At 34.2% G+C, this 16,154-nt stretch overlaps 3 protein-coding genes across 3 annotated transcripts; all 3 read right to left on the reverse strand.

The window, feature by feature from the left end:
- Positions 1 to 1,224: 1,224 nt before the first annotated feature.
- Positions 1,225 to 3,850, reverse strand: LOC123217610 (cytochrome P450 704C1-like). Its single transcript, XM_044638704.1, has 5 exons — positions 3,291 to 3,850; positions 2,312 to 2,596; positions 1,886 to 2,224; positions 1,619 to 1,819; positions 1,225 to 1,523 (listed from the first exon to the last, which is right to left on the reverse strand). The coding sequence occupies exons 1-5, from the start codon at positions 3,810 to 3,812 to the stop codon at positions 1,338 to 1,340; spliced, it is 1,533 nt and encodes a 510-aa protein (XP_044494639.1). The 5' UTR covers positions 3,813 to 3,850; the 3' UTR covers positions 1,225 to 1,337.
- A 1,671-nt stretch (positions 3,851 to 5,521) lies between these two features.
- LOC123215683 (cytochrome P450 704C1-like) lies at positions 5,522 to 8,691 on the reverse strand. The gene is made up of 5 exons (XM_044635886.1): positions 7,974 to 8,691; positions 7,110 to 7,394; positions 6,669 to 7,013; positions 5,990 to 6,190; positions 5,522 to 5,893 (listed from the first exon to the last, which is right to left on the reverse strand). The coding sequence occupies exons 1-5, from the start codon at positions 8,484 to 8,486 to the stop codon at positions 5,708 to 5,710; spliced, it is 1,530 nt and encodes a 509-aa protein (XP_044491821.1). The 5' UTR covers positions 8,487 to 8,691; the 3' UTR covers positions 5,522 to 5,707.
- Positions 8,692 to 10,261: 1,570 nt separating this feature from the next.
- LOC123217669 (2-methylene-furan-3-one reductase-like) lies at positions 10,262 to 12,375 on the reverse strand. The gene is made up of 3 exons (XM_044638763.1): positions 12,176 to 12,375; positions 11,331 to 11,817; positions 10,262 to 10,739 (listed from the first exon to the last, which is right to left on the reverse strand). The coding sequence occupies exons 1-3, from the start codon at positions 12,347 to 12,349 to the stop codon at positions 10,414 to 10,416; spliced, it is 987 nt and encodes a 328-aa protein (XP_044494698.1). The 5' UTR covers positions 12,350 to 12,375; the 3' UTR covers positions 10,262 to 10,413.
- Positions 12,376 to 16,154: the final 3,779 nt, after the last annotated feature.

Below are 16,154 nucleotides of genomic sequence, written 5' to 3' on the forward strand. Positions count from 1 at the left end.
TGAATCACATGAATGAAATATATCTACATACAGAAAATATCCATTCAAGGGGATCTAATCCTAACAAGATTGCATAGAATTTATAATTTAATTTGAATGAGTTAATTTCAAACTAAAACTCCAATTCGGTAGCACCACCATCATGACTTCCATAAAATCGACCATGACCACAGCCACTGCATGCTTCGAGTAATAGGGTTTCAATGCCGAAAAATCGAGTGACCACGAACAACAAAATCAACCGACACCACTAAGCCGGCCGCCACCATCGCATCGGAAAATATTTCAATGCCTACTCCATCACAAAATCAACAATTGCATCAAGGTCGACAAGCAAATAGAAGATTTTGTGGTTAAGAGCTTTGACTTTAATTTATTAAGTATTTATAATTCACTCTCCCTGAATCTCCTGATCACCACCAAAAATATAGAAAGTATGTCAGTCTTTGTCATACTTTTTAAAGTTTGTCCTCTTTGCTTAACTTTTGTATTAATCAGAACATATGGTTGAAGCACGATCAGTTACATTACGGTGCAAATCCTTTGAAGTTTAGGAGCTATTTGAACATTGCTTTTGCTACAACTTCCACTGAGGAGTTCTTCCCTTTAAACCATGATTATCGTTGTCATGATTTGGTGATTAGTGAAAGGAATTGGCCCATGCCATTCATTCTTACTTTTCTAGGTTGGGCCGAAGAGTGGCATCAATTTGATCAGTTCTATTCACAATTAGATTGGTGTATTATTAAATAAATATTAAAATAATATTTAATCAAATAGATTGTGCTTTCGTGGTATGTAGTGCATATTCCCCACCAAATGGATTCGATTTGATTTTCAACAACTAAATAGTATTATGCCTGTAATTATCATTCTATCTTACTTATCTAGATTGGGATCCATGGGTGGCATCGTGAGCCAATTAAAATAATAATCAATATTTTTACAGTATAATTGAATATTACCCTGATCAAAGAATTAGTACAAATCTTAAACAGAACAATTAGTTTAATTAATTATTAGATTAATGTATTATTTAATATAAATTCTAATAATATTCAATTAAAAAGAATTATGATCGGATGATACGTAGTATATAATTCTTATCAAACAAACTCAGTTAATGTCTCAACCATTACAAAATTTTTCACTTTCAACTTAGAACCATGTCCCTAGACCGCAATTCACCTAGAATGCAAGTAAACATGGCAATTAAACAGAGATCTGGATTGACCATGGTGTTTTAATACACTAATATTAATACAAAATTCTAGTTCTTATATGTAAAACACTTGCATATAAAAGTTCATCGTATTCTATTTTTGAACACAGATTGATCAGCTTTTCCTTGAAATTGCTCTAAGATGGAGGTTTCCGTCAATGTGAAGGGTGAACATGGTCCTGTAAGTTACATTTTTGGTATCATCAGCCAATTTAAAGTGAAAGAAGCGTAGAAGAGCCATTGATACTATCTTCATTTGTCGGTAAGCAAAGTCCTTCCCCAGACAAATTCGAGGACCAGCCTGTAAAAATCAGAATAAAATCAAATGTTATGGCTAGATTTGTGATCAAATACAGATAGATATAATGCAATAACCAAGGGAAGAAGATTACAGACATGAAAAGCTATAAATTTGAAAGGTGATTCAGGTTGAAAAATTCCATTGTTGAGCCATCTTTCAGGTCTAAATTCTTCTGCATCTTCTCCCCAAATGTAAGGCATTCGTCCCATTGCATAGGCTATGTAGTACACGCCATCTCCTTTTTTCAAACGAAACCCATCAGGCAGAATGTCGTCCGTTTCTGCACACCTTCCATCCTGCAGTACAAATTCAACACCATTAACAGGGTATAATCATAAAGACTTTTAAATCAACTAGCTTACCGCAGGAACTGCAGGGTATAATCTCAAAGTCTCTGCCAAGGCTGCATGAAGATATTGCATTCGCTCAAGCGTTTCCTCTGTTATGTCTGCAACAAATTCATCCACCTTAATCTCTTTTTCTTGACTACCAGTGACATCTTTCACTTCTTGCACAATCTTTTCTTGTATCAGAGGGTTTTTGCAGAGCATGTAGAAGAACCAAGAGAGAGTATTGGCACTCGTATCTTTACCAGCTATCATAAAATTAAATATTATATCCCTCAAGTATTTATCACTCATTTTCACTGGATCCTCCTGACTCGCTACCAGAAATCTTGAAAGTATGTCCTCCTTTTCATTCTTGAGAAACAAAATAATGGGCAAATTTTTAAAAAGTTAAGAATCAAAGAAAATGGAGTTAAGAAGATTGATATTACCGAAACTCACATGATCTTGTCGTGCAGCTAAAAGATTTCTCTTGGTGCTGATAAGTTTGTGCACAAAATTATCAATGAGTTTGATATTTTTCTTAAGGGAAGCTTCAGAGCCTATATTGAGAAACCTTTTCAGCTTCCAGAATGGATCAACAAACCGCCTATACACCAAAGCGTTTGAATCATCGAAAGCTTTCATGAATTCAGTCCCCTCTTTGCTTGATCCATCCAAGCAATTCAAATCAACACCAAACCCAACTTTGAAAATGGAATCCAAAGTGCATCTCATCAGTAAATCCTACAAAAGGAAATTAAACTTTAACACTCAATAAGAAATTTGACACATGTACCTAACACATCTAAGCAAATTCGATATAGCGAAACACATAAAATGGGTTTTATAGTTTGTGACCTCTTAAATTGTAAAGTCCAAGAAAAACCATGATGAATTACATTCAAAACAGACCACACCTTGATAAACTTTAGCTTTGTAAGAAATTCAACACTTGTATCACTAGGCAAATTTTACATTACAAAGTATGTGAACTTGGTTAAATAATTTATAAACTTTTAAGTTGTCAAAACACATTTTAAATTATAAAATTTAAAAATAAAGTCATAATAAATTGTGTGAGAGTAGACAATATTTTGACAATAGATCAGATTTTTTCTATGATCTTACAAATGATAGAAAACTATTTCATATATATTTTTGAATGATAATAGGTTAAATTCAACAAGAACATAAGTCTTGCCAAAAAGTGAATAAAATATATTATACAAATTTTACATTAACAAATTTAAAAAAAATGTTATATAAAAATATTAATTAAATAATTTATAAACTCTTAATCTATGAATACTATGATATATTGTATATTCAAAGTCAGCTATATCTTGACGGTAGTAATGATTATTGGCCCAGAAACCTAACATGTATTAAAATAGTTGAAATAGTTTAAATGAAATAATCAGAGGTGCTTAGCACTTACTTGCATATCCAAGACCTGACCCGCAATGGCAAACTGGGAAACTACTTTGACCAGCTTAGCAGCGTTTCTTCTAAACACATGACAACTAAAATCTCTAAGAACTCTTGTTGAAAATTCATAGCTGGCTAGCTTCCTCTGCTGCTTCCACTTTTCTCCGTCGACCATAAATATTCCTTGGCCAAAAAGATCCGTAGCTATCTCTTGATTATAGTGACCTTTTGAATAATTACTGAAATTTGTTTTCAGTATGTGTTCTATGTTTCGTATATCGGTCGTGTATATTTCGCTTGATTCCGGAGCCAAAAGCCTAAAAGTTTTCTGTTCCCTGGCAACTTCAGTTTGTTGGTCATAGAGTTTGTTGAAGTAATAGAGCTGGTGAAATACTGTACCTTTCACTGGTGGATAAGAAGGGTCTCTGATGGATTTGTGAGAAAAGATTTTGAATATGAGAAAAGACAATGTTAAGAAGAGAAAGAGAAGTGACAAAGCTATGAAGGTGAAGATGATGAAGACGATGCCCATTTTCCCTTGTGATTAAGGAAATAAGGATCATCAGATGATCTTCATTATGTATTGAGTCGTTGAAATGTGTAAATAATTAAAAATTATAATTTTGAAGCCTTACGTTCGTTATTGAAAGTGATATATATTTAAGAACAGAAAACGTGAAAGTTCAGGCGTTGAGATTTTTGCAACCACATCATAAATTAACATACATAAGAAAAAACAATTTACCCTGCTTCATCCAAAACAGGGTTACGTCCAGACAGTATTCCAGGGTGGGTGACTTGTAATTTTCACTTTCAGAAGTCGAAATCATTATCTGATTAACACATTTTTAACAGCACACAACGATGGAAACAAGGTGTTGAGACAGGAATTTTTTCAAAATATTAATATATTGACGATCTTTTTGGGGTATTCCTTCTTTCTTTCTTTTATTAGTTCAGTTTTCTTTTTCATTGTTGCCACCTGATATATGCTAAATAAGACATTCCAATCATTAGTAAAATTGTAGGATAAAATTAAGTTCATCCTGTTATTGGCTACTGCAGTCGACCCTGTTCATATTGTTGCTCTGTTTTGTTTTTTTTCGTCGGTTCCAATTAAGGCTAGGTTCAAAGCTCGGTTCGATTTATATATAGCTGAACTTAAGTTTGAGCTCGAGCTCGTGAAAGTCAAACTCAAATTCGATTCGGTTTATTTTTCGTTATTAAAACGATGTCGTTTTAATACATATCAATCAAAACAAGGTCGTTTTGTGTCAAAATTTTTAATTAAAAAATTTAACGAATAGCTCAAACTTGAGCTCGTATAGGGCTAGCTTTTGAGCTCAAACGGACTCGATTCGAGTCTAATCCTAGTTCTAATATTTGCCCAATTGATGTTACAATCGACTGCTATTTCGTCCATAGGCTATGCTGACGTATACAAATCCCAAACCTGTAAACGGTTTGAACTTAACTTGTAAAGTGCAACTCTAAGATTTTTGTATTATGAATCCTGGTAACTAGGGTTTCTACTGGGAATAAGGATTTCAATAGAGTTCTATTAGAAATAAGAATCTTAATATATAAATACATAATATTCTTGTATGAGTGGTATTTGATGTGATTTTTGTTCAAGTTTGAACACAACCAAATTAAGTCTTACTTTGCTCCACTGGCGGAGCCAGCTAGGGTCAAGTGACCCTCCTTGATTCTTGAAAAAAATTCATTAATTATTCAATGCTACTTCAAGTAGCCATATGTTCCCGAGTAGGCTTCCTAATATCAATGCTGCTTGAAGCTCTATTCTTCCGGTTCCACCATTCCAAATGCACCCGCCACACATTACTGGAACTTCAGGGCTTCCTTCAGCAGAATCTGACCTTAATGGTTAGTTGCTCTCGACAAGAACAGACTGATTGTATGTACAACTACATACTTATGAAATGACGTACCAATCAACATTGTGTACTAATATTAAGGTTGGATTTGAGTTAATCCTAGTGTTTAGTCTAATTCAAATCAAATTTGAATTAAAATTTTAATTTAATAAATTAATTTAAATTTAGTTTGATTTATTTTTTAATGATATTATTTATTTTATTAATAATATTATTTATACTGTTATTGATATTATTAATCTAAAATTTATTTATGTTTCCTAATTTTGACCCCACGGGAAGATTTTTTTTTGGATCTGCCACTGCTTTTCTCAGGCTTGGCACTTGGCTGTACAAGCATTAATTATCAAAAAGGTTCAAGTGTAGCAGACACTTATTATTCAGCGATAAAATAAATCTTGGATACAAAGTTATTACATGCAGAGATCAGACAGAGCTGACAATGCAAGAATTAAACGCAGTAGGCTTCATGCAAATAAATTTAGATTTTTTTTCTTCTGTTTGGGCATCACTCAAGGTCTGGTATCCATCAACTATTTCTTGAAATTGCACAAATATCGAGGCCTCCATCAATGTGAAGTGTGAACATTGTCTTGTAGGTTACAATTTTCGTGTCATCGGCCAATTTGAAGCGGAAGAAGCGAAGAAGGGCTATTGCTGCTATCTTCATCTGACGATAAGCAAAGTCTTTTCCGAGGCAAATTCGAGGTCCAGCCTGCAAATTATGTAAGTTCATATTAAAATATTGATCTGTTTGACAAGCATGCAAGAAGCATACACATTATAATGATAAGTAAATGAGATTACTAACATGAAATGATATAAATTTGAAAGGTGATTCTGGTTGAAAAACTCCAGTCTCGAGCCATCTTTCAGGGCGAAATTCCTCAGCGTCTTCTCCCCAAATATAAGGCATTCTACCCATTGCGTAGGCCATGTAGTACACCCCGTCTCCTTTCTTCAGCCTGAATCCATCTGGAAGAACGTCGTCCATTTCTGCACACCTTCCATCCTTGTATAACAAACATATGATATGTGCATTATAAGCAACCATTGCATAAATCTATATATTAATATCAACTAACAGACCAATTGAACACAAATTTCAGGTTTTTCAAACAAAGACATGTCATACAATTTTAAGTGTTATCATCCCAACAATTACTAAGTAAGATTTGTCATGGGATGTTATATTCACCCTTGATGAGACTCAAGATTTTTGCTAAGATTTTTTCCTCCAAGAAAATATTTTTGAGATTTGTCCCACTATCATTAAGGGAAATACATATAATGACTTTAATATAGTTTTTAACATTATAGAGGAATACTCTAACATTTTATTAAAATATTATCTGTTTTAGACATACAATTTTTTATGACTCTTTTTATATTTCTAACATATTTTTCATATTTTATCGATACAAGATTTAGTTATGAGTATTAGACAATTTAATAAATAAAACATTTGATCTTCAAAATAGAAAGTTTACCACTGGGACGACAGGGTATAGTCTCAAAGTCTCTGTCAATGCTGCATGGAGATACTGCATTTTCTCAAGTGTCTCCTCAGTTATATTGCTCACAAAATCATCAATGTTGGTTGTTTCTTCCAGCTCATTATTTCCAGAGACATCTTTTACTTCTTGCACGACCTTTTCCTGTATTACAGGATTCTTACACAGCATGTAAATGAACCAAGAGAGAGTATTGGCAGAAGTATCTTTGCCAGCAATCATGAAGCTCAATATTATATCCCTTAAGTATTTATCGTTCATTGTTTCCGGATCCTCTTGACTCGCCGCTAGAAATCTTGACAGTATGTCTTCTTTTGGAATCTTGAAAATAGGAGAAAAAAATACCAAATTTTAAATGAATCAGTTGAATTCAAGTAATGACTAAAATTGAACAAGGTAGCGATCAGAATAACTTACAGAATCTTGTTGCAGAGTTAGAATATTTCTCTTGGTTATAATAAGTTTGTTCACAAACTCATCAATGACTTTAAGATTATTCTTAAGAGAGGCTTCGGAACCAATGTTGAGAAACCTCTTCAACTTCCAGAATGGATCAACATATCGCCAGCACACCAAAGCGTTCGCCTCGTCAAAGGCTTTCATGAATTCAGTCCCCTCTTTGCTTGACCCATCCAAGCAATTCAAATCCACTCCAAACCCAACTTTGAAAATGGAATCCAGAGCGCATTTAAGCAGTACATCCTACAAAATAGATCAGTAAAACAAATAATCACGCATGCTATTATTCTAGTTCACCTTATTGAATATGTTGCAATATATGTATCAGCAGCATAATTGATATCACACTCATACCAAGACAATATTATGTTTATCTTGAACCAAACCTTATTAGGGCTTTTATTACTAAATCAAACCGGATTCTTATTAATTGGAAAAATCCTGAAACGGTTGATAAACTCAAACCATGGGTTCCGAAGCCTCTCTTGGTTTTAATAAGTTTGTTCACAAACTCATCAATGACTTTGAGATTATTCCTCTCAGTAAGTGATATTTAACTACTTTGAGACAAGCAGCGGGCAGCACTCCATCCGTTACATGATAAAGCGAGGGTAACGAGTAGTTAAATATGACTTATGGGTTCAAGGGTGTTGCTCTTTCCACCCTCAGCCGCTCATCGGGGAGAGGGGCCGCTGTCCGCTGACCAAACAACTGATCTCATACACATTAACGTAACGTCTTATAAGCAAAGTGGCCATAAATCCAAACACTTTATACATGTTATGCTTAATAAAATATTTTAATCCTACAAATACTACTTACTTGCATATTGAAAATCCGACCCGTAATAGCAAACTCCGAAACTGCTTTGACTAGCTTAGCAGTGTTTTTTCTGAACACGTCACAGCTAAAATCTCTGAGAACTCTTGTTGAAAACTCAAAGCTGGCGAGCTTCCTCTGTTGCCTCCATTTTTCTCCATCCACGTTGAATATCCCATCGCCAAAAAGATCTGTCATAATCTCTTGATTATACTCCCCTTTTGAATAATTACCGAAATTCAATTTTAGTACATGTTCTATGTTTCGTATATCGGTGGTGTAGATTTGGCTGTTTTCAAGAGAAAGAAGCCTAAAAGTTTGTTGAGTTTTTGCAGATTCAGTTTGGTAGTCATAAAGCTTGTCGAAGTAGAATAGCATGTGAAAGACTGTTCCACTTACTGGTGGATAACTGGGGTCTTTTATGGATTTTCCTGAATAGATTTTGAAGATGAGAAAAGAGAAGAGGATGAGAACTGAGAATGCAGTGAAGGTGAAGATGGTTAAGAGGATGTTCATCTTGGTGTTTCAAAAATGAAGGAACAAACTAAAGATTATGTTGATAGTTTGTTGGTGCTCTGATACCTTGCTGAGACTATTTTATTGTGATGGTTTTATTAAGAAAAACAAAAGGAAACGAAATCCTAAGCTATGGTGTTAAGACGAAGGAGATAGAGAGAATTCTAAAATTATAGAGAAATGCAGTATTATCAAAAAGAAAAAGACGAAACCGTTACAGATCTTTTCAGAGTATTTATTTGTAAAGGGTAAAATTCCCGTTGCCCCTTGGGAATTTACAAGCTAACACAAGGCACAGTTGTATTGCACAACTACAGTTGAGGCACAGACATATTCAAAAAACAACACTTTCACCCTTACACACTTACATCCTCCCGTAAACTTTACCATCTCCACTTCTCAATTGTACTGCAACAAGCTTGTCTATGCGTTTTTAAATTGCTTCCATGGACAGATTGATGCTGATGTTGATAAAAGATCTTGTATTCCTTTCATTAGTAGTAAAATATCCAGCTTTATTCTGAAAAAGGCATTTGGAATTATGGGATGCCTGGAAGCTCCATTTTGTTTCGGTTCTGTTACAGGAGTTTTCAAACCCGAAGTAGGCATTGATCTGTGATGGGCCCGTCTAGGTCAACCAATGATTGGATTGGCTGGTTAATGATCATGTTTGATTATTTTATTATTAAATATAAAATTGGGATTATAATTACATAAAAATAAATCTAATTTAATAGCACATGTATTCCATGTTAACTGATGATGTGTTGCGTATGCTAGAGACTCTATTTAATAAAATTTCAAAAAAAAAAAGTTAATTTTCATGATGACATCAACATTGAGATTTGATCGAATGATCGATTCAATTATGATTCATCCCAACCAAGTTTAAGCAATGACCGGACTGGCTCTCAATCAAACCAACCGATTTAGTCCATTTCTCGAAAGAAGGTTCTATTATATTTAGAAAGGCCGGCTTTGATGTCAAAAAAATAACCATGGAAAATAAAGAGAGCATTCAAGAGGGTGACATGATATCTATCTTATTTCAGAACACGCAATTACGGATAATTGGCGGGTTTCTCTTGTTTGACAGTGCCTAATAAGTTAACGTCTTCTGTCCATTCAACACAGCTTTGATATGAAACGTCCCTCATCCACACACGCTAATAACAGGATTACATTAACGATCTGATTGGAGCACTCACTTTAACTCACATTGCTATGGATAACCAAAAAGAAAATGAATGAAAACTGAACAATAATTGAATATGTAGCTTCACATTGCTAACTTCTGACACAAAATATTAAAAAAAACATTGTTCAAGTTAGGTGAGGAGAATCTCGTAAAAATCTAATCATTTTGCTTGCCCGAAATGACCTATTATCCAAAATTAAGTTCTCATGACACTAATTGTGTAATCTATATCCATATTTTGTTGGGTATCAACCTAGAATTACTAATAACAAAACCACATAGGCTTTGAGTATAAGGTAATGATGACCTCAAAGATAAAAAATGGTCAATTGATTAGGTTTAATCGACCTTCTTTAATTTTGTATACAATTATTTAGATTTTATTATTTATTAAATGACATTTCATATTTTATTTTTATTCCTCTTAATATTTCTATTTTAAATTTTATTTATAGGTTTATTATTGTATCCAACTCTCTTTGCGTCCAATTTGTCACACGCCGTAGTGGACAATAAGATTTATTTACCTCATTACTGCTATCATAGTTTAGCTTGCACAAGTTAGTGACAAAAAATCTGAACGACAATAATGTAATTTATTTATAAACATGGTTTTGAAAGTAACGTTATTTATGTCATCAGACTAGTTGGAGCGGAAGAAGCAAAGGTTTTATTTCAAACAAAACACATGACCCCACTCAGCCAATGGACATTTCCTGAAGGACCATTTCAGGAGTAAGACAGATTGTTCTGGCTCTGGCATGAAATAATTGAGGGGAACTGCTGTGAAGGGAAGGGGAAGATGACAACTTTTCCTCTGGCTCTTCCAGTTTCTAAATATCGAAAAGCTTCTATAACATCTTCAAACTTATACGGGCCAGTCGGATCAATCTCAGCCTTGAGCTTCCCATTTTCTAAAAGGGGCCTGAGCTTCTCCAGATTTTCCCCAGAAACTGTCAAGCTGGAGTAAACAGCTCTCGGATGCGATGGAGGCCATGTTATATCAATGATAGCTGCATCATCTTTAGCCACCACAAAAGAATTCCTACAGTCACCTGAAACCATAAATTGCAATCAAGATTTACCTAGAATGATTGTAACACCCTAACTAAATCACATATTAGCAAATCATTTTGAGATGTTCAGCATGTATAGTTTCTCACATCGCTTAAGAATGTTATAACAACATTGGTCGAATATCATATAAGCTTCTAAACTGTCAAAACGTATTTTTGGTTATAAAATTCAAAAACAATAATGAATTGTGTATTTAAAATGAATAATATTTTAACAGTATTAAAATGTTGCAAACACTATTAAAGTCACTTCGTATATCATTTTGAGGGACGGTAAAATAAACCTTACCAAGAACATTAAATTTGTTGTAAAGGAAGTAAATATAACACTTCAAAAAAAAAGTCATATCTATAAAACATGGAAGAAATGCTAGTATAAATGAATATCACACATTATTTAAGAAATTTAAGATAAAACAAACTAAATATCATGTAAACTTCTAAAATCTCAATACCATTTTAGGTTATAAAATTCAAAAGCAATATTAAAACAGGTTTAAAACCAATAATATATTTAGAAAAAGTCAAACTAGTTGCCAATAATAGAAAACTAAAGAAGTAAATTATTACCTATCGTATCATAGAGAAAGTCAAATTTCTCCTCAATTTCTTCATAACTAGTTTTTCTATAGTCAATAACTTTGTCAGCTCCCAAGTTCTTGACAAATTCCACCTTCGGAGTGCTGGTTGTAGCGACAACATAGGAAGCTCCATACAAGTGCTTGCCCAGCTGAACAACTAAACTTCCAACGCCGCCAGCTCCACCGACTATAAAAATCGTTTGCCTTTCTTTGAAATTTGCAGTTTCAAAGCCTTGTATTGCAGTCTGAACCGCGAGAGGCAAGCTGGCAGCTTCCTCAAATGAAAGGTTTTTGGGCTTTTCCGCAACCAAGCTCTCCTCCACCACTGTGAACTCTGCCAGAGTCCCAAGCTGCTTTAATTTTCCCTCTGCGTTAAAGTCTTGGATGTTGCCATAGACCTCATCGCCTATGTTGAATTTTGTAACACGGCTGCCTTTTGCAACCACTACACCTGCCATGTCACAGCCAGGAACAACCTGCACAACCACATAAATTAGAATATTATGGATTCCTCAACTACCAATATATTTTTTTTACAATATTCCCACTAAATTTATTCATTTTCTGCTTAACTCCTACTAGGATCCAATGTTAATGCAATAGAGTACGACTATTCAGACCAAGAAAATGGACAAATTAGCATACAAATAGGGCTACTTCATGTTGGGCTCAAATTTTTAATGGATAATTCGAGTTTGATTTCAAACTCATTCAAAGTGGTCAGAAATGTCTTCATATCACCAACAAAATAAACAATGTTATCAAAGAAGGATTTATAGAACTGAAACTCAAATTCAACTTGAATCAAGAAAAATCCAATTCGAAAGTACTCACAGGAAAGTCAGAAGGAAAGATGGGTCGTTGGCGCCTCTTGTAATCGATAGGATTCAAGGCAGCAGCTCTTACTTGGACAAGCAGTTGGTTTTGTAGTGGAGTGGGAATCGGGAAGTCCCTCAACTTGAGGACTTCCTTGCCACCATATTCCTCATAGCACCAAACTTTCTGCATTTTGTATGTTTCTGGCAGAAAATGCAAGCCGTTTCCTCGGTATATATAGACAATAAAAACAATGATGCAGACTTGAAAGGATAAGAAAAATGATAAGATTACATTGATTAAAATCTCGACACAGATTGGTTATCTTCAACATCAAGACGATAAAGATTAACCAGCTATTACGTGAACCATTAATATCACAGTAATTCTATCGTCCAAGATGAGAGTCTTTTTATGGAAGAGATGAAAATTTTCTTGCTGAAGGAATCAAATTTTCTTATTGAAGTTATTGTCTCTTTAACAGAAAAAATGTGATAATTCGATTAGTCTATGTCTATGTCATGCCATGCATGAAATCAACAAATAAGTTTTACCCTGTAATCCTTACTGATATATCACTGTAGGTGGCCATATTTGTGAAGGGAAAGGAATTTTAGTTGGCATCAGCCCCCATGAAAAGATTACCAGAAGTGCTATTAGAAAGCAAGGATTAGGTAAAATGCATTTCCACTGATTTCTATTCCAAGTCATAATGCATGATGCTGGCACTGTGGCCTTCTATCAACAAGTTTTAGTAGATAATTAAAAGTAAATCTTCCACGAAATCAATCTCCACACGAATTTTCATATTTCTACTTCTTAACATGGTCAGCATACATGTTCAGAGATTGCAATTTTTTATGAAGATATTGAAAATGTCAATTCACCAGAATGACCAACAAAACTGTGATGAAACCAAAGAAAAAGAAACAGTCAAAGCTCAAATACCCAGCATTTACGTTAAAAAAAAAAACATTATGAAAAAAATTTCACAATCAATAAAGCAAATTACAAGACAAAGAAGTCACCTTTTTGTTCTTTTTATCTTTTAGAACTTAACTCACGCTTATATGCGACAAAGACTCTTTAACACACGTTAACTTCACTACAATTTTTAACAAGCCATACCCCCATTAGAGACTGCCCTAAAAATTGGACACAACCTGCAAAACAAAGCAGGCCGTGTTGGGACCTCACAGGAAAGTCGGCGAAGTAGCATGATTAGATCAGTTAAAATTAAAATATATATATATACAAATATATATTTGTTCATCACCCACAAAAAAGCCTACAAAAACAAACTTTAGTGTCGTGTGCTTTAAAGTTTGGTGAGCCAACACCACCCATCAAGACCCATATTTTTTTTAGACCTTGACATAATACAATTATACAACACTTGGAATGTCGGGGATTGCCATTTTCTCTGGGGTAATTCACTGCCCAGTCTGCTACCACTATCCGCATTGTAGCAGATCGGCTTTCTTTTCTTCTTTTTTTTTTTTTAACGGGAACCCTATTGGTGGTCATTTTTGGTTGAGATGAATTCACTGCCACCACCACGAACCCGATTAGGGCACTTTGCTCTTTTTGTTTTTTTTTTTTGAAAAAAACCCTATCTAAGATTCAGGATCCAACAAATCACATTAATTAGGTATTGACTGTCATGTTTTGCTGAGGTAATTCACTGCAACCACTAACACTATTAAGACCAGTTAAATTATTTTTTCATAATCAAACCACTCACTTTCAATAAATAAATAAATTCTAAATCTAATAAATGGTTACACAAAAACTATACTAAATAAATTAAGTACTTAATTTTGATAGGCCAAATGACTATTTTCCACCCAAGGTTTGATGTTTTCTCAAGTTTTCACCCTTTAACTATGGAAACATCAAACACCCACCCATGGCCGGTTAGATTTAACAAAACCCTAACGGTGGTAAGGGTAAAATCGTCATTTTCGCTATAATATTAAAAATAAACTAAAATAGAATCTATTTTGCCCCCCTAAACTTTAAAAACTAAAATTTTCTCCCAGCCTAAGTTTTGAAAAATCATCGTTTCACCCTAGGGTTTCGTTTTGAAATTTTCTGCGACATCTCCGGCTCCATTGTCGACGTCCTCTCCCTCCCGAAGCTTCCTCTCCTTCTGGCGAACTCTTTCCTCCCATTTGGACGTCCGATCGAAGTCGGAGAAGTCGTGAAAGAAGAAGAACTTCGTCGGGTCCCAGTCGTTGTCGTCTGGGAAGACGATCCTCTGGGGAGACGAGTCGTCTTCATCGAGGAAGACGATCGTCTTCCCAGACGACGAAGACGAGATTTGGGAAGACGATTTTTCTTTCCAGACGACTTCTCTTTGCGTCAGATACGTAGTGCAAGAGTTGAGGGCGGCCGTCGGTGGAATAGAAACCGTGGGGAGGGGAAGACGACCGGTGATGGCACCAGAGAAAGTGAAAGGGTTTGGAAATAAACCCTAAGGGGGAAATGTAATCTTTTCAAACTTAGCTTAGAGAAAAAATATTAGTTTTTAAACTTTTAGAGGGAAAAATGAGATTAAATTTATCACCGTTAAGATTTTATTAAATCTAATCGGTCATTAGTAGATGTTTGATGTTTTCATAATTAAAAGATGAAAACTTAAGAAAACATCAAACATTGGGTGGGACTAGTCATTTGGCCAATTTTGATACGAAAACTAACCAGTCTCAAAGTCAAATACTCCTTTAAGAATTTCATATTATTTGCGATCCGATCTTACACTCCAAACTTGGCAGCAGGACAGGACACTTACGCCCTATTATGTTTAGTCAATTCTATAATCAATCAAATAAATGGTGAGGTGACAACTGACAAAATGCAATACACTGATTGATTTGCTGGGAGATAATAACGAAACGGTGGTTATACATCAATTTACAATGTCAATTCGAAAACTCTCGAGGAATATCAAATACGAAGAAAATACATACCTTTAATACGATCAAGCATAATGGCCACAAATAAAATTGTTCAACTGCTAATCTTTGCAGGACACCTGATATTTAAATGCACCAGACCACTAGTTGGGCTCACTTTCGACATCCATGAATAATGAAAGGCCCGAGGACTTATTCCCACACAAAATATAATGAAAACTTAAATTGTTATCCTTTAATTTTTTAAAACTTAAATATTCATTTATAAATAAATTTTTATTAAAAATTTTCCTTAAAATTACGGATAAAATTATCATTTATTACAAAATTTTAAAAATTAAAGTTTTATCACATTTTCTTTCACAGATTTAAAAATCTCACAATTTTCTTCCAATTCAAAGTTTGAAAAACTATAAATATCTCTTAGGGTTTGTTTTTCTTCTCTCTAGTGACAATTTGCAGTCTTCGACAATCAGTCATTCTCTCTCCTACCTTATCTTTGTCTTCCCTTTTTTTATCATCTTTTTGTTTCAGAGGAAGATAACACTTTTTCGTCTTAGACAAAGACCATTTATTTTCATCTCGATCAAAGAGGAAAGAGAGAGATCAAGCAAGAGTGAGGATAGGCTACGGCTGAAGATGACGAATCAGTATCAAAGAGAATTGGAAAAAAACCTTATGGGGTATTTGTCACTTTTCAAACTTTGATTTAGAAGAAAATTATGAGTTTTTTAAACTTAAAGAGGAAAATGTAATAAAATTTTAATTTTTTAAATTTTTTAATAAATAAAAATTTTACCCCTAACCTTAATTAAAATTTTAAAAATTTTAAAAATAAAAAAAATGATTTTAAATATTCACTATACCTTGAGTGGGAGCAAGTCTTTCGGCCATAACAAAATAGCAGGAATCAGGAATAGTTCGTAGGCTTGATAGTTGGGCCCCTAAGTTCAGGGTTGGATTATTCAACCAGGAAAAAAAAACCAATTTTGGATTTAATAAAATCCGAGCATGTACAAAAATCTTTTTCCTTGTACCCAGGCTTGAAAGAGGTTGTTCAAACCCAAAGTATAATAAAA

The sequence above is a fragment of the Mangifera indica genome, chromosome 5 (genome assembly GCF_011075055.1).
Source record: "Mangifera indica cultivar Alphonso chromosome 5, CATAS_Mindica_2.1, whole genome shotgun sequence".
NCBI lineage: Eukaryota > Viridiplantae > Streptophyta > Magnoliopsida > Sapindales > Anacardiaceae > Mangifera > Mangifera indica.